Genomic DNA, 23,731 nt, shown 5'->3' with positions numbered 1-23,731 from the left:
ATGCCTGCGCACATTGCCTGGAGCCAGTAATAGCTTATATAGCTGTCAGCAAACTGATAAGAGCCAAAATTACCCCACAGAGTCCTCTTTAAAGAAGAGCCAAAAGCAGCACATTAAATTAAAAGGGGGAAGGGTCACAGAAACCAGTCACTCACGCTGTTAATGTGGCATTAAAAACAAATACATATATTATTTACTCCAGCAAATGTCTGATTTGACCTGGAGACTGAAGCCCATTTGGAGGTTAGAGTTGAAGCATTTGGAAAAGTAAAAATTCTCCTTTTTGCTTGTTTTTTTTTCTGAATGAAAAGGTTAGAAAAGCACTAACTTCACTCTCCTTTTTGGTATTAAAATGAGAGTGGCATGACAACAATAATAACAGCAATAATGGAGGAGAAGGGGGAAGATGGAATTGTTTTCCCATTGAAGCCTAGAGCTTGTTTTGCTCATTGCACAGTAATATGGGAAGTTGGCTACCAAAAAATAAGATTTAACTGTCACTACTCAAAATCCATCCAAGACAAAAAAAAAAAAAAAAAATCGAATAAATGTTATTTCAATGGGATAGAATGATATCGAAATAGTTCTTCACATTGTAGAAAAAGCCATGTTAGTCTCTGTTGGCAAATCACCACCTAAATAATTTTATTAAAAGGCACAATCTTTTGTGAGTTACAGCTTACTTCATTAGATGCTTGATGAAACAACAGCATGTTTTCCATCATCTTCTTGAGCCTGTCTGAACAGGCGGGAAAATCCTTCTATATTCCACACCACTGAGTCCTTATCCCAGCTTAGCAAACGAAAACCAAGAAGTTAACAAATATCAGCAACTTAGATGGAAAATAAACACATTTTCATTTATTTCAATTGAAATCTAATATTTGTCTCTATTTCCAGATTAAATATCAGCTTAAAACCTATCAAAAACAGTACAGGTAGCCATATTTCAGTACTGCAGAATACATTATGCCCATAAATTAGATACTGATGAGTATCTAGTGTACGGTATATACAGGTAAGAAAAGATACAACCAAAAAGCACTCCTGATTCTGTCTTTAAATCTAATTTTATACTGAGGGAGCCTTTGTTTCTGTTATTAGGCATTTGGGAACCAGAAATCATTGCCAAACCACTACAAATTGCCCAGAGGTCTGGCGGTATTACCTCAACTAGCTTCTGCCCATCCTGATCTACAGAGACACTGCCCCCAAAATGCTTTTGGCTCCCCAATAAATTACTGTAATTCAAAATAATAAAATCAAATATGTCTAAAGACTATGAGCCTAACATCCCTCTTTGTGCTCCTTGAATCTTTGAGACTTAAATCACTGCATAGTATATATCTCTAGGAACCTGTTGTCCGCTCCTTCTTTCTGCAATTGTTCTTTAATATTTTCGTGAGTGGTAACTCTTCATGTTATCTTTCTTTCTCTGTACAGAAGTTCTCAGACTCTCTTCTCTACTCACTGTTGATGAATAGATTCTTCAAGTCTCATGATTCCGTGAATCACCCACACAGAAACTACACTAGTTTTCTTTCAGTGACACTGCTTTGGTTTTCCTATTATGTTTTTCCCCGTTAGTTTACTTCTGTTGCTTCTCTCTTTGAAATGATAAAACAGTACATTTCTCTTCTTTTGGCAAAGCTTTCAAATCATTTCCTACTATCTCTTACTTTGTGGCATTTTTTCCCCCTCTTATGTTCTGTTGTCACATTTTGGTATCCTCTAAATTCCTTCTCAAAATGCACCTATTTCAAGAAGACATCAGCTAAAACTCATAGTTCCTATTCTCTGATGGTAATTCAGTCTATATACCAAAGCCTACACTTGGAACAGACCTTTGTTTTGTCATACTGGGTTCAGACAATCTGGTGCTCAGGCACACTACTGTGCATCCTCACAACTTGCTGGTGCCACTAGAGTCTCCAGCCATCCAACATTTTTAAAAAAATGAGTGAAAGAAATATCATAGGAAGCTGGCATGCCTCCAAAATCAAGCCATAGGAAGAATTTATTTAGGCCCCACTGGGCTACAGAGAACCAGTTTTTTGGGACCAGCATGCCTGCCATATAATTCATTTTGTGAGCAGAAGCAACCCATAGCAAAAATGTTCTGATTATATCCAGTTCATGCTCTCAAAATCCCAAATCAGCTCGTCTAAAAAAGGTTATCCACCTATCTCACATCTATAAACACAACACATGCCAATAGTATACTTAAATAAAAATGGACAACTATGGGCAGAACATCTTTATTTATTCTTTCTAGATTAAATGTGAAAAGAAATATGTAAGAACGATCCATCAGCAGGATATATCTCCAAAAACAAAGTGGGACCAAATTTGATATGGGAGGAAAAAATAGGCAAAAGCAGGACAATATGTTTTCATACCTAGTTTTCCTAAGTTGCTGTTTTAAGAAGAAGAAAAATATTAGAACAGAAAAATATTAAAAATTGTATTAAGATTTTATTTTGTGTTCTTGCTTATCTGCTGTCTTGATCTTTTATTTTTACAAAGGTCAAACAATGATTGTGGGATAATCATCACCACTAAGCATAGCTTTATAAGACTACTGCAGGCATAAATGAGAGTTTAGTTTTCAGGCTCCATGTGGATTTAACATAAGAGAGGACAAGTTGGAGAAGAATGCTTACTAAAAGGCTTTTGTAGAAATCAGACAAGCTATAGAGCTTCTTAACAGACATGGGATGGTCTTGAAATATCCATGTGTTCAGCCAGTGTGCTTTAACTTTCTTAAATTCAGTTGGCTCTTGCCTCTTCCAAGCAGCAAGTCTGTTGGGACTAATCAGGGGTAGGCAACCTTGGCTCTTTTATGATTCGTGGACTTCAACTCCCAGAATTCCTGAGCCAGCATAGTCCCTGGGCTAGATAAAGCCAGAAGAAGCCTCTGAAGCAATAATAATAATAATAATAATAATAATAATAATAATAATAATAATAATAATAATAATAAAACAAAACAAAAAAAACCAAGGATGTGGCTTGGTTAAAAGAGGTGGATGCAAATAAAACAGAAGTTGAAATGAAAGAACTAGTAATAACAGCAAAAATGGTAGAAAAAAGAGCAAGGAAAATCAAAAATTGGTCAGCACCAGGTGAAGATGAACTGCATGGGTTTTGGTTGAAACATCTAACGGTTATACACCCACTCATTGCCAAGCAGTTCAACAATATACTACAAGGAGGAAAAATTGAAAAGTGGCTAACAACTGGGAAAATCTATCTAATAATGAAAAATCCAGCAAGAGGGGCAACACCAGGCAACTACAGGCCAATTACCTGTTTACCAACAACTTTCAAATTACTAACTGGTGTGGTAGCTGATGCAATACAACAGCATCTAGTTGAAAATAATCTCTTTCCACCTGAGCAGAAAGGAAACCGCCCCAATAGCAGATGAACAAAAGATCAATTCCTAATAGACAAAATGATCTTGGAAAACTGCAAGAAAAGGAAGACCAACCTGAATGTGGCATGGATTGACTACAAAAAAGCATTTGATTCTCTGCCACGTGACTGGATAATCAAGTGCCTAGAAATAATCAAGATGCCCCACAAAAATAACATTAAAAGTCTGGATGAGGAAGATTACTACAAATACTTGGGTATCCTTCAAGCTGACAACATCAAGCACATTGAAGTCAAGAAAAAGATTAGAGGTGAATACATCAAGAGAGTGAAGAAGATCTTAAAGCCCAGACTCAATGGAGGAAATACCATAAAGGCAATCAACACCTGAGCAATTCCAGTCATTAGGTACACAGCTGGAATAGTGGACTGGACTCAAGCAGAACTAAAAGCAATGGATAGGAAGACCAGAAAAATAATGACAATGAATCATGCCCTTCATCCATGCAGTGACATTGACAGACTTTATCTACCAAGGCAAATAGGTACATCAGATGGTTGAAGAAGAAAAAATGGCTTTGGAAGAATATCTGAAGAACAATGATGAAGATGCACTGAAATTAGTATATCAGGAAGGCTTACTAACTACTGGAGAGACCAAACTGGCCTACAAGAAAGACCAAATGAAGAACAGAATAGAGGCATGGGAAGACAAAGCACTACATGGCCAATACATGAAAAAAATAGCTGGGAAAGCAGATAATAATAAAACCTGGCAATGGCTAAGAGCAGGAAAATTGAAGAAAGAGACCGAGGGACTAATTCTGGCTGCACAAGACCAAGCCTTAAGGACAAATGCATATAAAGTCAAAACTGAGAAGACAGCAACAGACAGTAAGTGCCGCCTATGCAAAGAAGCTGAAGAAACAGTGGACCACCTGGTAAGCTGTTGCAAGAAGATTGCACAGACTGACTACAAGCAGCGGCATGACAAAGTAGCAACAATGGTGCATTGGAAGATCTGCAAAAAATATCATTTGCCTGTAAGCAAAAACTGGTGGGATCATAAAATAGAGAAAGTCATAGAAAATAATAAAATTAAACTGCTCTGGGACTTCAGAATTCAAACAGACAAGCACCTGCAACATAACACCCCAGACTTAACAATTGTCGATAAGAAAGACAAAAAAGTCTGGATAGTGGACGTGGCAGTGCCTGGAGACAAGCAGAATAGACGAGAAAGAACTGGAGAAGATAACAAAATACAAAGACCTACAAATAGAAATAGAAAGACTGTGGCAAAAGCAAGCAAGGGTAGTATCAATAGTAATAGGCTCCTTGGGTGCAATCCCAAAACAACTGGAGCACCACTTGAACACCATTGGCATTGACAAATTCGCTATTAGTCAATTGCAAAAGGCAGTATTACTAGGAACTGCTTCCATCCTGCGACAATCCCTGTAATACCATCAGACATCCACATCTGCCTATCCCAGATCCTGGGTAAGGACTCAATAGGTAGACAAAATACCAAATCCAGTCTGAACATCTGGCTGACTGTGCGATGATCCATAATAATAATAATAAAAAGTTGGAAGGGACCTTGGAGGTCATCTAGTCCAACCCCCTGCTCAGGCAGGAAACCCTATACCATTTTGGACAAATGGCTGTCCAGTCTCTTAAAAACTTCAAGTGTTGGAGCATTCACTTCTTCTAGAGGCAGGTTGTTCCACTGGTTAATTGTTCTAACTGTCAGGAAATTTCTCCTTCGTTCTAGGTTGCTTCTCTCCTTGATTAGTTTCCATCCATTGCTTCTTGTCCTGCCTTAAGGTCCTTTGGAAAATAGCTTGACTCCCTCTTCTTTGTGGCGGCCCCTGAGATATTGGAACACTGCTATCATGTCCCCCTTCGTCCTTCTCTTTGTTAAACTAGACATACCCAATCCCAGCAACCGTTCCTTATATGTTTTAGCCTCAGGTCCCCTAATCATCTTTGTTGCTCTTCTCTGTACTCTTTCTAGAGTCTCAACATCTTTTTTACAGCGCGGTGACCAAAACTGGATGCATTATTCCAAGTGTGGCCTTACCAAGGCATTGTAAAGTGGTATTAATACTTCACATGATCTTGATTCTATCCCTCTGTTAATGCAGCCTAGCACTGTGTTGGCTTTTTTAGCAGCTGCAGCACACTGCTAGCTCATATTTAAGTGATTGTCCACTAGGACTCCGAGATCCCTCTCACAGTTACTACTATTGAGCAAGGTACCCCCTATACTATACCTGTACATTTGGTTTTTCTTGCCTAAATACAGAACCTTGCTTTTTTCACCACTGAATTTCATTTTGTTAGATAGTGCCCAATGTTCAAGTCTGTCCAGATCCTCCTGTATCCTCAGCCTGCCTTCTGGAGTGTTGGCTATTCCTGCCAGCTTGGTGTCGTCTGCAAACTGCTTTGTTTGAGGGGGATGAAGGGCAGAAGGAGGACATTTTGCACATTTTTTTTAAAGGCATAAATGCATGGATTAAGCCTGAACACAAATCAGATTGCAGAATTAGTAGTCGGGTATCAGATAGGTTTAGATCAAGTAGATTAGTAATTAACATTCCAGGTAGATTTGTATAGCAAAATGTTTAGCCTATTTAATTATGAAAATCTGAAACTGTAAGACTTGCTTAAGATCTCAATGCAAATCAGAGATAAAGGAAAAGAGAAAATCTTCCACCTTTCACATTCCAACATTATTATCAAACCACAAAATATCACAGATTCTAATCTCTGGTTTATAGATCTCAAGGTGTTGTTTTAGTTGCTTTCAAAACTGAGATCACATTGAATAAAGTTTGCTTCTAAAATACTCAAGTCCACCCATGAGAAAATACTGCACAACAATCTTAACAGCAATGATTAGTTCCAATACAGTATAAAATGCATTTTCCCTCAGCAGCAGAAACCCATATAGCTATCCAAAAATATTTTGTCAGGGGTTTTTGTTGGGGATTTATGCTATTTCTTCATGAAAGAGTTTTGGTTTATGGCACACAACCATTTAAAATATACAGAACAAGCAGTTTTAACAAAAATAGAGTTTAGAAATTATTTCAATATTAGAACAAATTATATGTTTTAACATATGAACTATAGAAATTTAATGTAGTGGTCATCAAATAGTCAAGAAAATGCTTAAATTAGAATATATCTCAATGCACACAACACATCTAATTTCAGACTTTTCTCAAGCATTCTATAGCCACAAACAGCTGCTTTAAATCTGTTACTCTACATGGTTGCAGTACAAATATTACAAACATGCACATACATATGCTTGCACATATCCTAGTACTACACTGTATGTGGATTAGCAAATACTGTTTTCTAATAGACTATCAAATTGGTTTTAGATTATAACACTTCAAACACAAAGGGATGTACAGTTGTGTGTTACATTTAACTTTCCCAAATCATACAGCAGTATGTAACACGAACATACAAATAGTACCATGAACAGTATTATTACAGCAAGATGGCCAGCAAACAGACTGATTGACTGAATCTTTAAGCATAGTGGAGTACTATGAAAAAAATGAGATTAGATTGTATTTTAAAAAGAGCAAACTAGTGACAAACAGCACCAGCCTTACAACTGACAATGAAGATACTGAAATGATGGGAGGCTTATGCCTTTTAGGATCAACCAACAAGGGTAAAGCAGCCAGCAATACAGTAATATGCTGCAGGCTAGTACTTTGTACAGAAGCCATGAAGGCTTTAGAAAAAATATTTAGATGCTAAGATATCCATGTATATATAAGGATCAGAATTATGCAGGCAATAGCTTTCCCTGCAGCAGCCTATAGAAATTAAATTTAGACTCTAAAGCAGTATAAAAAGAATACTGATACGTACCAACTTCAGTATTCAAAACTTACAAAATATTAAGTATAGTGATTCACTAGAACCTCTCCCATAAAGCTCACTGCCTGTTCAGATCAATTATTTTTATGGTTGATCGCATAGTCAGCCAAAGGGTTTATTATTAATAGTTTGATTCATTAGACAGTCACACAGAAATTTAGACTGAATCTGGCATTTTTGTCTACCTGTCAAGTTCTTCCCAAGGACCTGGGATAGGCAGATGTTGTTTGATGGTGTTAAGCGTATCGTCTCAGATGGGAACTATTCCAAGCAAAGCTGTCTTTTGCCATTGACTGATGGTGATTTTGTCAATACTGAAGGTGTTCAAATAGTGCTCCAGTTGTTTTGGGATTGCACCCAAGGTGCCTATTACTATTGGCATTACCTTGCTTTCTTTTGCCACAGTCATAACACACTCATTCGTAGATTTTTGTGTTTTTTAATTTTCTCCAGTTCTTTCTTTTCTGTTGACTCCAGGACTATAATGTCCACAATCCAGACATTTTTTGTCTTTCTTATCAAGAATTGTAAGTCCATGGTATTACACATTTGTCTATTTGAATTCTTATTATTATGGTTGGTCACACAGTTATAATTATCATTGGTTGCACAGTTAACCAGGTATTTACACTGCATTTAACATTTTTATCCACCTATCAAAGAACCTGGGATAGGCCAATGTTTTGTTTGATGGTGTTAAAGATATTGTTGAAGGATATTACATTTTTAATCCACTTTTTTATATGCAACTCAAGGCAGTGAACATACTCCTGCCTCCTCTTTTCCCATAACAACAATTCTGTGAGGCAAGCTGGTCTGAGAGAGAATGATTGGCTCAAAGTCATTCAGCCAACTCTCATGCCTACAGCCTTACCCCTTTACATATAAATATTTTATAGAGTTAGGATTGAAATGTATAAATCTTTGCAGGTTGAATCAGTAGTTATAAAAAACAGAACATGGAAATATAAATGCTATAGTAGGCATGAATTTCATGTACATACATGCAATATTTTGCTATCCTTCATCTCAGCAGCAAAACAAAGCAATCTCTGGATGCAACTATGCTTAGCTGTGGTTTCCTACTTTGCTTCTTGCACAAATTGAGGAGTAAAGCAAGAGCAAGGGACTGAAAATAATTACATAAAACGTGTGCAAATATTTGTGTTCTAGCCAGGAAACTATCTGGATGCAGACAATCACAAATAGCCATGAATATAATGTCGTATATAAAAAGCTGAATTACAGTAAATGAGCCAGAAAAAATTAAAATAATGAATAACAGAGTTGGAAGGGACCTTGGAGGTCTTCTAGTCCAACCCCCTGCTCAAGCAAGAAATCCTATACCATTTCAGACAAATGGTTGTCCAATCTCTTCTTAAAAAACCCCAGTGATGCAGAACCCACAACTTCTGGAGGCAAGTCGTTTCAAAATGATTAATTGTTCTAATTATCAGGAATTTTTTCTTTAGTTCTAGGTTGGTTCTCTCCTTAATTAGTTTCCAGCCGGAGGGTTGAAATTTTGATGCAATTCAAAAACTGTTCAGCCACATATGATGTTACTTTTGAAGCTACATCTGGACTTTAAGCACATTATATTAGTCTTAAAAATAGTTCAGAAAGTGGGGATGCAAGTATAGCAGACATCAAATCACATAGTGGACAAATAATACAGAAGAAAATATTCTGAAACTACAGGAAAGAATAATTTCCTCTGAGGGTTCTAATTCCATCAAATAATAGTATCTATGCTCTTACCAACCCCAAGTGTCAGGCTTAAGGTCTGAATTGTCTCAACTCAGCTCCTAAAGCTTTAGGGTCTACTCTTTTGTTTAATCATGGATGCTTCCGTAACAGCAAGGAAGTATAACTCTTCTAAGACAAGTATGAAAGGGAAGAGCAGAATCCAGCAAGGATCTGCAGTCAATAATCTAAAGATCTATAACACTTCCTTTCTTATCCTCACCTCATCCACTTCATGTTAAATAGAAAACGAGTATGTTTTTAACCTCTGTGTCCAGGGCCATCTTTAACCAATCACTTAGTTCCACCGCAAAAGAGACAGAAAAAAGAAAGAAAAAAATCAACAGCTGCTGAGCAGGTGATAGAGGTTTTCACACAAATTAAAAATCTTCATCCATGGACTATTTTGCCATTCAATATCTATGCTGGACGTAATTTTTCTGAATAGGTATTTCTTACAAATATCAAATAACTGTGTGTCACTTCTAAGATTCCACTTCTAAGATACATTAATATAAAAATCTGTTAATAAATAAGACTGATCATAAATGAAATGCGTGTATTCTGTGCATGACATGCAGAAGTAACAGACATGTTTATCAAAACCAAAGTATGCTACTATTATATAAAATATAGAATATATTGTTATGCATTATAGAATGAGAATACTTATTCTAGAAAAAATACAATACATTCTATCTAACAAGCATTCAAAAATATGCTTTGGCTTTATTGATATAAATTTGCTGAAGAAATGCAATACTTTCAGCAGGTTCGACTATGGGATTCAATATGTTACACCCCTTCCAATATTTTTTTTCACATCCTTTTTATTTCTTCACAATAAGACAATCATATGAAAAATATATCCAATATATTGAATATGAATATACACACAGAACACACACACACATATAGATACATATACATACATACAAATACACACACAGTATATACTGGGAGTCCAAATGAAAATAGACTCAATTACAGTAAAACCTTCAGTTAATGGATCATTCAGGGAAAGGGATTATCAGTTAAATCCAAAATCTGTTAAATACAGTATGAATTTAAGTAATTTGTGTCAGCTTAGACAACTGCATAACTAGTCACTGATATAAAAGGTTTTGTTTTCAATCAACATTCAACAATAAACCCACCCATGATTTAACGAATTCTAGTTTACTAAATAATAGTGAAGTGATATTGTATCTGAAGTCTATTAAACCAAATTTCAGTAAATCCACTATTTCATATTATTAGCACAACACAGATATGAGGATTTAATTTTTTTAATTAATACTGCAAGGAGATTTTGAACTAGATTAACAATGCATTAATAATGATCCGAGAACATCCATAAATTCAAATATTGGTAATTATTGCAAAATTTAGGAAACATCTGCATACAATGATTTCTAGGTAAGTTAGACATTAAGAGATATTATATTTAAGATATTGAAAAGGATGCAAAAATCACTGATATTTTAAGAAAACCTAGCATTAATTTTTAGAAGGACAATATTTAATATTGCCCTTTAAACCCACATATATAAATAAGATTTTAAGAATATATCCTTATTTGCAGCTTCAACTGTTAATATATTCTACAATGTAAAATTAAACTAAAGATTCAATTGAACAACATAGTACTCAGAATATCTGCACTTCCAGAATGCTGCAAAAAAAGCAACAATTGTTTCTAAGATCAATGTTTGCAATTTTGTACCCATTAATAATACTCCAGTATACAAGTAAAGAAATTATGCTGTTATATCTTAACATATTTGAACAAAAGTTTCAGACTAAAAGAAGAGTTCCACAAAAGAATAAGTTACATGTGGAAGGTGAGGAATCTCATTGTTATAAAGAGTGCTCAAAAAATAGACTCACACAGGTCTGGAATAGCCTATGGTGGAATTGACAGGGTGGGGGTTGATTAGATGAACCATTGGAGCCCTTCCAAGTCTATAATTCTGTGATTTCAGAACACTGACAGATGTGGCTCTAATTTCATTCCTACATTTTTGCCAGATGTTGCATCCTCAATAGACTAAAAGAAAAGAAACAGGGAAGGGAAGTATCTATAAACATAATTACAAATTTAAGGATATGTATTTACAATTCTATGCATTACTCTAGTAGGGTATGTATAATATGTAATAGTATAATGAAAAGTAGAGTGCTAAATAACATGGATACCTGATCACATTAAGATCAACTCTTCTTTGCTATTTTCAATAGTACTCAGAAGTTAACCATTTCTAGCACAATTGTAGCATTTAACTAACCTACCCCCAAACAGAAAATTTAGCAAAGGGTATGAAAATCATAATGAATCAAGGGAGCAGAGACCTCTTCTGGCTATTTGTCATATTGACAAAAAATCATAGCAAAACAAAAACCTCAGTGGGACCTCTCTCACAGACTTAAGTAATCTAATTATCTCATAAATAATCCAAGTCCACATTAGTTTCCAGGACTGCCTCATGTCAAGTGACTTGTATAGGAAAACTATTACCTCCTCATAAATTTGGCCCTCATATTACAGTATGAGTTTTCCTGATATTTATGCTTGATTTCATATGCTTCAATATCCTCCTTTTAACCTTGATTACATTCCCTAGACACTTTTATTTTTAAAATGAATAGGACTGATAGATTGATTCCTCATTAAAGTTCTTTAAAACAAGTTCCAGGCTTTGTTTTTTCAAAGAAATATTGAACATTCAACTGATCTAAAGTCCAAAACAGAAGGTTCACATTTTAAAACTAATGCTGGATTATCATTCTAAAAAGAAGCAAACTTGCTTTAAAATTCCAACACACTTTATCTCTGAACTTTGATTATCAGAATCAGAATAGAGCTGGAAGGGACCTTGGGGGTCTTCTAGTCCACCCCCATCACTGCTCAAGCAGGAGACCCTACCATTTCACACATATGGCTGTCCAGGCTCTTAAAAACCTCCAGTGATCTTTTCCCCCCCCCCTTCCTTAATTCCAGGTTGCTTCTCTCCTTGATTAGTTTCCATCGGTTGTTTCTTGTTCTGCCCTCTGGTGCTTTGGAGAATAGTTTGATGCCCTCTTCTTTGTGGCAGCCCCTCAAATACTGGAATACTGCTATCATGCAACCCATTTCATCTTTTCTTTAGACTAGCCAATCCCAAGTCCTGCAGCCATTCCTCGTATGTTTTAATCTCCAGGCCTTGGATCATTTTAGTTGCTCTTCTCCAAACTTTTCCCAAAGTCTGAACATCTTTTTTGTAGCATGGTGACCAAAATTGGTTGCAGTATTCCAGGTGTGGCCTTAATTTATAAAACAGTACTAACACTTCACATGATTTTGATTCTATGTCTGTTTATACAACCCAGGACTGTATTAGGTTTTTGACTACTGCTGCACACTACTGGCTCATAGTCAAGTGATCGTCCACTAGAACTCCAAGGTCCCTCTCACAGTTACTGTTTTTAAGCCAGGTTTCGCCTACCTTTGGTTTTTCCAGCCTATGTGTAAAACCCTGCTTTTGTCCACATTCAATTTCATTTTGTTGGATAGGGCCCATTTTCCAAGTCTGTCAAGATCTTTTTGGATCCTGAGCTTGCCTTCTGCGGTGTTGGCTACTCCTGCCCGTTTGGTGTCATCTGCAAATTTGATGAGTTCCCCTTCAATTCTCTCATCTAAGTCATTTATGAAGATATTGAAGAGTACTGGGCCTCAGACGGAACATTGTGTATCCCACTACTTACTTCCCTCCATGTAGATGCACTGCCATTAAGGACCACTCACTGAGTACGGTTTGTCAGCAGTTACAAATCCATCTGGTGGTGATGTTGTCTATCCCACATTTTTCTAGCTTACCAAGAAGTAGGTTGTGATCTACTTTGTTGAATGCCTTGCTGAAGTCTATTTTGCTGGTCTGCTAATTTAGTCACTTTGACAAAGAATGCAGTAAGATTGGCTTGGCATGATCTATTTTTAATACACCCATGCTGGCTTTTAATTATAACTTTGTTTCTAGATGTTCTCAGATCTCATTATCTTTTCCAGTGTACTGATGTTAGGCTGATTGGTCTATAGTTTCCTGGGTCTGTTTTTCCCCCTTTTTTGAAGATGGGAACCACATCAGCTCTTTTCCAATCCTCTGGTAATTCCCCAGTGTTCCAGGATTTTTGAAAGATATGGTACAATGGTTTTGAGATAACATCTGCCAGTTCCTTCAGAACTCTGGGATGTAATCCATCAGGTCCCGGTGATTTATAATCGTCAATATCAGATAAGTGTTCTCTAACCATTTTTTTGCTTACTTAAGTTTTATTTCTAGTCTATGTTTTACAGTTACTTTTTTGGTAGGCTGAACTATACATATATATGTTTTCGTAGATTTTCACGGGTACAGGTATGCAGGTCTTGGCATATTCGGGTCTTTTCCCGTGTAAGATTGAGAGTATCTTGGCGACGTTTCGACGAGGTTGAATATATTTGAGTGAAGATTGATGCAAAGAATGAGTAAAGCAGTTCTGTTTTCTCTCTGCTGCCTATTAGCCAACTTTACTCTTAAGTGGACCTACTGTTTCCTTGACTTTTTTCTTGTTATTTATATGCTGAAAGAAATATTTTTTATTATCTTTGACTTTTTGTCACCTTTGTTCATTCTGAGCCTTTGCTTTCCTGACCTCATCTTTGCAGATTCAGGCTATCTATTGATATCTGCCTTAGTTATGTGTCTCTCTTTTCATTTTTTGTACTTGTCCTTTTTGTCTTTCGGTTTATTAGAGAGATCTTTATGCAATCATGCTGGTTTCTTCTTGGATTTCTTGTTTTATTTTTTCAGTGGTATTGTGCTGGACTAAGCTTTTATGATCATATTTTTCAGAGTTCCCCAAACTTCTTGAGTTGCTTTCCCCTCTAGGATTTTCATTCACAGAATTTTTCTTAGACTCTCTCTAAGGCTGTTAAAATCAGCTCTTTTGAAGTTTAAGACACTGGCTGGAATATGTCCTATTGCTTGTGATTGCATTATATTGAATTCCAATATGACATGGTCACTCTCGCCCAGAGCTCCAGCAACTTCAACTCCCTCTATCACTTCTTCTCTATGAGTAAAAATTAGGCCCAGAATAGCTTTTCCTCTAGTTCCCTCCTCTACCATTTGGGTAACAAAGTTGTCAGCTAGGTTGGTTAGGAATCTGTTTGATCTCCCACTTGCTGCAGAGTTTGCCTCCCAGTTAATACCAGGGTGGTTAAAGTCTCCCATTACTACTGTGGTATGTTTCCCACAAACATTTGTTAATCGTTTAGCAAAAAGTTCATCTATTTCTTCTGCTTAGTTGGGTGGCTTGTAGCATATGCTTATAACAATGTTGTTTCCCCCCCCCCCTTTTATATTGACCTATATGGATTCTAGCAGGTTTTCATCCTTGGTTTTGTGGATTTCTGTAGAGATGTAGTGATCTTTTATATATAATGCAACTTCACCTCCTGTTTTGTCAGTTCCCTACTGAAGCTGTGTGGTGTTTTCATCAAACACTGAAGCAGAATATTTTTAATGCACAGCCTGTTTTCAGCAGTTAATGAAAGGAAGCAGAATACCATCTGCCATTATTAATAATAAGCAACCCATTCATAAGTTCAAGTTACAACTTAATATAGTTTCAACTTAAAGACAAACTTAGGAACGCATCTCATTCTTAACCTGGGACTCCCTACATGTTAAAATGCTGGCTGACTTCATTTTGTAATGCAGAATATGGGTGACTATCACCTTGTTAAAAGCATCTGTGAAGTGTTATAAAGGGCATGTCATTTATTTATTTAATCCTTTATTCATTCATTTACTATGCTAACAAAGCCACAGTCTCTTTTACATAATCTATAAATAAAGTATGTAAAATAATCTTCAGCATGACAAGATTCAAATTGTTTAATATACAGACCAACATTTATTTAAGTGTCTATGCTATCATTCTTTCTCAGAGGAATCCATAGTTACTGAGTTATGGAGAATTAGTTTGGTGTAGTAGTTAAGGTGCTGGTCTAGAAACCAGGAGACTTAAGTTCTATTCCTGCCTTAGGCATAAAAGTAAGCTGGGCAACTTGGACTAGTCAGTCTCTCTCAATCCAACCCACCTCACAGGTTTGTTGTGAAGGAAATAGGAGGCAGGAATATTAGGTATGTTTGCCTCCTGAGTTATTTTTTTAAAAAAGGATAATATATAATATTATCCTCTCTTGTAAATATAATAATTTACAAGAGAGGAGCAGAGGGAAGCAATGTGACCAAGGCATCAAAGTTTGAGTCCTAGTGACTTTATGAGCATATATCCATGTAGTTTTCTTGACAATAATATGGAAAAGAATTCCTATTGTTTTCTTTCTAGATGTTAGCTTCATATTTTCCAACTAATCTATAGCCCTGATATTTTTTAGAGATCTGTCATCTAAGCACTAACTGAATCCTCAATATGTTTTGCTCATACTTCAAACAGGTAAGTCAGGTCCTACCACTATAATTCTAGACTCCAAAATACAAAAACAAAGAAACAAAGTCCCTTAAAAATCACCATCATTATTCAAGCTAAACAACAAACAAATTAAAAACAGTATTGACATAGAACAGAATATTATTTTGTAATATTGTCTCTGACCTAGACAAATGGGGTAATTTGCATAGATATGCCAAAAATAACATTAGAGAAGAAGATAACCTTTATTGCCATTTTTTTTTTTTTTTTTTACTGTGGGCACAACGGCACATCAAAAATGAAAGGTCTATGTATGCTGCTTTCAATGCCTGGATGAAAGGCAGTGCATACATTTAATGAATACATGAAATAAACATATAAATACATTAACTGACAGTCCTAACTTTAATGAAAGTATGAAAAATCATGCAGTAATCAAATGTTTTATTTATTCTAATTCATTTATCATTTCATATCATTCATTTCATTTTACAGAATATGTTTCTCTAATCTCAGTGTACCTATATTGCATAATTTACCAATATGGAATGCTGTCCACCTCCTTTGAACAAACCACTAACATTTAGAAACGTGCAAAACATTTTAACATTTACCCCGTATAAAGTTATCCAACATATATGCACACATTTGACTCATCACAAAACTACCATTTACATTATACCCATTTCTGCATATTAATGAATATCAATTCTACCTGTCTCTGCATCTCTTCAATCTGCCGCTGGGGTATGCTCTGTAGGATATTGTACAGCTCAGGCATCTTCTCCTCAGGTATCACCACTGAAGCTCTAAATGTAGAAATAGGAAAAGAAAAAGAGGAAACACTTTGAAAAACTAAGCCAACCCAGGGTCATAATTTATGTCATAGAAATTAAGAATGGTCTAGATCAAGGGTCTCCAATCCCCGGTCCGTGGACCAGTACCGGGCCACAGCATGCTACCAACCAGTCTGCACAAACAAGCAAAGCCCCATCCGTGCGATGCAGGCAGCACACAAAACCACACGCTCTCCGGTCCGTGGAAAAACCTTTCTCCATCGAACCAGTCCCTGGTGCCCCAAAGGTTGGGGACCTCTGGTCTAGATCCAAACATGTTCTCTTCTGAATGAAAGGGTTCCTTCCATTTACAGCAGTGTTTCTCAAGCCGGCAATTTTAAAATGGGTGAACTTCATTCCCAGAATTCCCTATGCCATCTTAAAGTTGCTTGAGAAACACTGATTTATTGGAAAATTCAGTAGAGCTGCAGCTGATACAACAAAAAGTTGAATTTCAACTTTAAAAAGTGCAGGGGTAGGGGAGAATTGGCAAAATCTTTCTTTCATTTATTGAAATTACTTGAATCAAATTCCTCCACAGAAGTGTTTGTACTGAATGGAGAGATTCCAATAGAAGATCCACGTAGTTAATTAACTAACAGAAATGGAAAAGTTACTTTTTATAGAGCTCAACTGATAAAAGCAGAGATCTGAAGGCCCACCCCAAAAAATGAAAAAAGGGAGAAAAGGATAGTTTTATCTAGAAAAACTAGAGTTTTTAATATAAAGATGACATATTTCCTAGTATGTATTTTTAAATAGTACATAAAGTTATTAAAATAAGAAAGAATTTTGTCTATGCTTGAAAATGCAATGTATTGATAACATCTGATAGAGAAATTTGCCTCAGTAAGGACAAAGCAGTTTTCAAAAATGTATAAATATAATAATCCTCATGGCGACAATACCTCTAATTTAGAAAAGGAGACTGATTTGACAATGTTTATTATGGTAAAGCACACATTCTGTCAGGGTTCCCTCAACATTAGAGTTTTTTATGGAGGTGCAATGTACTTTTATGATGGAATAGCTATTTCAGGGAGTTTATGTCTGAGCTAAAACATGCATATTTAATCAGAATATAGAACAGGATATAGAACAAAACTACATTGTTTTGTTCTAGATACAAGCAGAGCCATGGTTATTCTGAGTAGTTTTTTGACAGGAGCAAGTAAAAGCCAAGGACATAAGTAGCAATAGCAGTTAAGGTGAGAAAAGAATGTGAGGTCACTGGGAAGAGGAGGAACGCAGTGAAAACTGTTGAAAAGAGGTAATAAGGGAGGGGTGGCATGTACCCACCATAAAATCATTATTATTATTTTATGGAGTGAGCAGAGCAAGGCTGGCACATGTCATCCTTGTAAATTTCATATTGGCTGAAACCCATAATTTGGATTTTGTTTCTGCTGAAATATAGCAGTTCCAGAATTTGGCAGAACTTCTGGTACAGAATGTATTTGTTTTGAATGTCAAAACATTTTCTATTTCATGCACAACCCTAGTGTTTTTTGTACCTGCTTAATATAACAAAGGAGAAAGTCTAGAATACAACATTTTCTTTGTTTGACTACAATGTTGATGAAAATTAGTTTTCGGTATCTGGATGGTATAACGGAGAAAACCAAAAATGTAACTTTCTTTCTTCTACTATACTATTGATGATTTCTTCTGTTTAACATTACATTTTGTTTTCATGCATCTCTTAACCACAGAAAAATGAACTTCCAGGAATTCCCTAGCATTTCTGGATTTAGCTTAGTCTAGGATGCTTAGTTTCCCAGCTGAAACTATGGTTGAGTCTGTCCACATGTTGTGAGATTATGAAGCTTTCATCCTGTCTTCTGATTACTAGCTGGTGTTCATGGATGCCTCTGCTAATCTTTTGCCTATCTGTCCTACAAAGGAGCTGTTAGTCTTTATACTGTATGTTGTAGATGACTCCTGTTTTTTCTTCTTGAGCTACTTGATCTTTTGGTTTACTTAAAATCTTTTGGAGGGTTTTAGTTGGTTTGTGCTAGTGTTGTTCTTTAGTTGGTCTATCAGCTGTTTCTGTGATTCTTTTTTAATGTATGGTAGTGCAACCCTTTTCATAGCTTGTGTTGGTTATGCTGTGGGTTGAGCAATCTGTGATCTAAATAAATCTCAACTTTATCAAAAAGTGCCTGACCGCTCAAATCACTACATTCAACCCACTACAGCTGACTATTCTTGTATATCTTGGAAATAAGGCTGGCTTGGTCACTCAACGAGACATGGGCACAGCAGCGCCTGCATTTTCTGTGTCACATGAGAAAAGTACATCTTCCCTCCCCTGTCCTTACCACCTTCTACAGAGGAATGATCGAGAGCATCCTGTCATACAGCATTACAGTCTGGTTTGGAAGCATCACTGCTTCAGACAGGAAAGCGGTGCAGAGAGTGGTGATGAGGGGAAAAAAGATTATTGGCAGTTCCCTCCCTTCCATCCAGGACATAGCATATAAGCGATGCTTGAGCAGGGTCCACAGATTGTCTGGGACACTACACATCCTCTTCACAATCTGTTTTCTTTGTTATCTTCTGGGAGGAGCCTTCATGGTATCCAAAGGAGAACATCCAGATTCAGACATAGTTTTGTTCTATATACAGTATTAATGTTGTGAACTCTCAAGCTTCCTCTTTCCACTTTGTATTCAAGATGGACAGTGATTAATATCTATATGTATTTCATTTTTTTTATTGAAATTTTTTTAAAAGTTTTACAAATAAACAACCAACCCTCACCCATCCCTCCCAAGCCCTCCCCTCCCTCCCCCCTCCCCGAACTTCCCAGAACTGGATACAGGCTTATTTAAAATTTTAAAAAAACCTAAACAAATTTTTACAACTTATAAAATAATTAATAATAAAATATATATAACATAAGCATTAAAAAAATACTTAAAAAAGAAAGAAAAAAAAGAGAGGAAAGAGAGAGAGAAAGAAAAAGAAAAAGGGATAAAAAAGAAGAGAAAGAAAAAAGAGAGAAGAAAACAAAAGACGGGAAAAGAAAGAAAAAAAAACAATCTGTAAAATATCAAAAAAATTTTATACAATTTATAAAAAAGCTAAATGATATTTTTCCATATCCAAATTATATTGTATAAAATTTATCCATTTTTCCCATACAACAAAAAATTTCTCTTGAGATTGCTCCTTTAAGAAAGCCGAAATCTTTGCCATTTCCGCCAGATAAGAAACTTTATAAAACCACTCTTGTAGAGTAGGCAAAGATTCCTTCTTCCAATATTGTCCTACTAACAGCCTTGCGGCTGTGATCAAATTTAACATCAATATAACTTCCTTAGCATCATAATCCGTAACAATACCTAATAAAAATAATTGCGGGGTAAATTTTACCCTCCTTCTAAAAATTCTTTGAATATTCCACCATATCTTAATCCAAAAAGCTTTTATATTTTTACACGACCACCAAATACGATAATAGGTAGCATCCAAACAACCACATCTCCAACATTTAGGCTGTAGATCAGGGTACATAATAGACAATTTTTGTGGATCAAGGTGCCATCTATAAAACATTTTATAAAAATTCTCTCTTAAATTCTGCGCTTGTGTGAATTTAACATTCCTCACCCATATAAGTTCCCAAGTATCCAGTGGAATTGGTTCACCAATATTTTGTGCCCATTTAATCATACAATCTTTGATTAATTCAGATTCTGAATCCATTTCCACTAAAACCCCATAAACCCTCTTAATATGAGTTGGTCTTTGATCCCTTACTTGTTTAAAAAGATTTTCATCTTCTCTAAGCCAACCCATATTACGATCCATCTTCCATCTCTCCACTATTTGTCTATATTGAAACCATGAATAAGTAATATTTTCATGTATTAGATCTTCCAAAGATTTTAACTGCCAATTTTGACCATCCCATCTAAGTAGTTGTATATAGGAAACCGTATCCATCTTAACTCCTCTCTTTATCCCCTCTATCGCATGCCAAGGTATAGCCCATAATGGTATTTTAAAATCACTTTTATAATATTTCCTCCATACCCTAAGCAAAGAAGTCCTTATAATATGAGATTTAAAAACCCGATCCACTTTTTTATTAAAAATTAAATAGGCATGCCATCCAAAAAGTAAATCCCAACCCTCCAAATGGAGTATTTCTACATTTGTTAAATTCACCCAATCACTAATCAGTGTTAAAACCACAGCACCATAATATAATTTCAAATTTGGTACCTTGAGTCCACCTCTCTCACGGAAATCTTGCATAATTTTAAGTTTTACCCTTGGTTTTTTCCCTGCCCAAATAAATTTGTTAATACCTTTCTGCCATTCATTTAAGTTAAGTTCATTCTTTAAGATAGGTAACATTTGAAACAAAAAAAGAAATTTGAGTAGAACATTCATTTTGATAACTGCAATTCTACCCATAAGAGATAACTGTAAGTTATCCCAATTCTTTAAATCCTTCTGTACCCCGATCCACAACTTTTCATAGTTATTTTTGTACAATTTTACATTAGAAGCAGATAATATGACCCCCAAATATTTTACCTTATCAACAACTTCAAAATCTGTTAATTTGACCAAAGTCTGTTTGTCACAATTAGTCATATTTTAGGTAATATTTTAGTCTTATTATTATTAATTTTAAAACCCGAAACACACCCATATTGATGAATCAATTGTAATAATTTTACTACCGGGTAAGTAGGTTGAGACAAAGTAACAACCAAGTCATCTGCAAAAGCTCTTAACTTATATATTTTTTTGTTGATTTCTATTCCTTTTATTTCTTGCGATTCCCGAATTTTAATCAGCAAAATTTCCAATGTTAAAACAAACAGTAATGGAGATAATGGACATCCCTAACAGAATTTCATTTTTAATGAAATGTGCACCAATGTGGCCACAGTAAAAAAATGGTTATCTATCTATCTATCTATCTATCATCTATCTATCTATCTATCTATCTATCTATCTATCTATCTATCTATCTATCTATCTATCTATCCAAGACAAATGGATTCAATCTATATATTTTTTCAATATTTTTCTGAGCCATACAGTCTCCAAACTAGCCACACAGCAATAACAGAATGAACCTCTTCTAGTCCAGAATGTCAAGCAACAAAGAGAAAAATGTATGCATGTACCTCTTCCAGTCCAAAACCTCAGAGAAAGGAAGAACGTAAGAATCCGCTATGACAACAGGGATGCAACCAGCCTGAAGCGCATCACTCAAAACAGCTTGTCCTAAACGTGCTCCCCGCAGAACAATACAGAATGTGGCCTCCTGTGGACAAAAAAAAAAAAATAAAAAAAAATCACAAAATAGTCATAATTGTTTTTCTATTATCTTTTTAAATTAAAACTAATGCCCGGCTTATTCGCCATCATGTTTTGGATTTCGTGATTATATTTATCACATACAGAGTTTTCCTTCTTCATATTAATTATGATAGATGTTAATTACAACTTTGAAATACTAAACTAATACCCCAACAATCCTTTTCCAGAATTATTTCAGTCTCTTCAAGTGACGCCATTTGTCTCTCCGATGCTCCTATCTCACCATAAAGATTAAAGAAGCCCCATACCTATGTGGGAAACGTGTACACCAGAGTTTCCTGCACTAAGCATGCTGTATTTAAAAAGGTTCATTAGACGCCTATAAATGTGCATTTTTAAACACATAAATACTAGTGTCTGAGTCAGGGCTGCAATGTTGAAAACATAAGAAAGGCAGTTTGGTATAGAGATTAAGAATCAGGCTGTAAACCAGGAGATGTGATTTCTAATCTCACTCTGGGCATAAAGCCAGTCACTTCTCTCAGCCCTAGGAAGAAGGCAATGGAAAATCCCAAACAACCTCTGGGGTCAAAAACTAAGTTGAAGGTACAAAAACAAACACTCATTACTTTAATTACTCAGATCCAGACCTTTCGTGGAAAAAAAAAGTTCTGCTCATGACTCATTCACATGATTCATGGAAGTTCAGGATCTGACTTAAAATAATTGAGTGTTTGTCTTTTTGTAGTTGGGAGAAGTTGAGTAATCTTTCCTTTTCTCTCAAAATTCTGCTTTGGAAAATAGCCGGAACCCCTCAGAAGAATATCAAAAGTGATGCAAAGACTAGGTTGGGAGGATCCTGTCAATTCCATTTTCTGCCAGACTCCTTAACTACTTCTGCTCTCCAATAAAACTTTTACACTCCTAGAAGGATAACAGTGCACCAAACTCACCATATATAATCAGTGAAAGGTTGTATAAGAAATCTTATGCTTCAGATCAGTGTTTCTCAACCTTGACAATTTTAAGGCATGTGGACTTCAACTCCCAGAATTCCACAGCCAGCATTGCTGGCTGTGGAATTCTGGCAGTTGAAGTCCACATGCCTTAAAATTGTCAAGGTTGAGAAACACTGCTTCAGATATTTATCTACAGAACCCCTCATATTTTTTAAAATAAACCATACTCTCTTGTAACCAACAAGAAATGATAGGAGCAAAATGCAGCATTACCTGAAGGACCTGAGGGTAATCAAAGATCAGGTTTTTATGGCAACGCTTTCGAATAAATGGAACTCCCTCTGAAAGGTTGGTACACTTGTCCAAGATTAACACAGATTCTGTATTCTCTGCTTGAAGAGCCTCCAATTCTGAACGGTATTCAGGATGAAGAGCAATTTGAGAGGAGAGGAGAAAATATCTGCGGAGACTGAAGAATATACAACAGTTGGAACCATATATCTTTAGCAGTGTGTTCATTAGGTAATTGAAAATACAATGCTGCCAAGGACTTGAGCACAGTGGTCAGAATGCAGTATTGCAGGCTTAATCTGCCAACTGCCAGCAGTTCGAACATGACAGGCTCAAAGTTAACTCAACCTTCCATCCTTCTAAAGTCAGTAAAATGAGGACCCAGATTGTTGGAGGAAATATGTTAACAGGGCTGTAAAGCACCATGAAGCAGGGCTGTAAACAGGGCTGTAAAGCACCATGAAGCAGTATATAAGTCTAAGTGCTATTGCTATTTCTATTACTACACAAACATAGTCTTAAATATTTGTTCTCCTTTGGTTTTTGGTGAACTAACAATATGATAGTTGGAAAAAAATTATGTATCAACCCAATTATAAGACATTATTAAATAACCTGAATAAGTAAAACACAGTAGGCAGGGCAGTAAAAAATACATACATTTGACCTTCATGCTGAACACAATGTGAGCCACTAACATCAATGAATCATGAATAAGTATGGTGGACTGTAGACAAACTATGTCATCCTCTGAATTTACTGGTGTCATTCTCAATTGATTCAATTAAAATTATTTTCAAGGATGCACTGAAACACAATCTATGGTTGCACCATTTTTTGAAAATTAGCTATATTTAAATAAAT

At 35.8% G+C, this 23,731-nt stretch overlaps 1 protein-coding gene across 2 annotated transcripts in view; it reads right to left on the bottom strand.

Annotated features, from left to right (window-relative positions):
• Positions 1 to 23,731, bottom strand: part of EXT2 (exostosin glycosyltransferase 2) — a 78,776-nt gene that overhangs the window by 38,997 nt on the left and 16,048 nt on the right. For both annotated transcript variants that reach the window (XM_039343328.1, XM_039343329.1), the window contains exons 5-7: positions 22,850 to 23,045; positions 21,482 to 21,621; positions 16,208 to 16,301 (exon numbers count right to left, since the gene is read on the bottom strand). In XM_039343328.1, the coding sequence (XP_039199262.1) occupies positions 16,208 to 16,301; positions 21,482 to 21,621; positions 22,850 to 23,045 (430 nt within the window). The remainder of the gene's footprint in view (positions 1 to 16,207; positions 16,302 to 21,481; positions 21,622 to 22,849; positions 23,046 to 23,731) is intronic.

Source organism: Crotalus tigris, unplaced genomic scaffold, assembly GCF_016545835.1.
Source record: "Crotalus tigris isolate CLP2741 ecotype Arizona unplaced genomic scaffold, ASM1654583v1 scf7180000017841.2860490, whole genome shotgun sequence".
Lineage (NCBI taxonomy): Eukaryota > Metazoa > Chordata > Lepidosauria > Squamata > Viperidae > Crotalus > Crotalus tigris.
The sequence above is the reverse complement of the archived record's forward strand: the minus strand, read 5'-3'. Positions and strand labels throughout refer to the sequence as shown.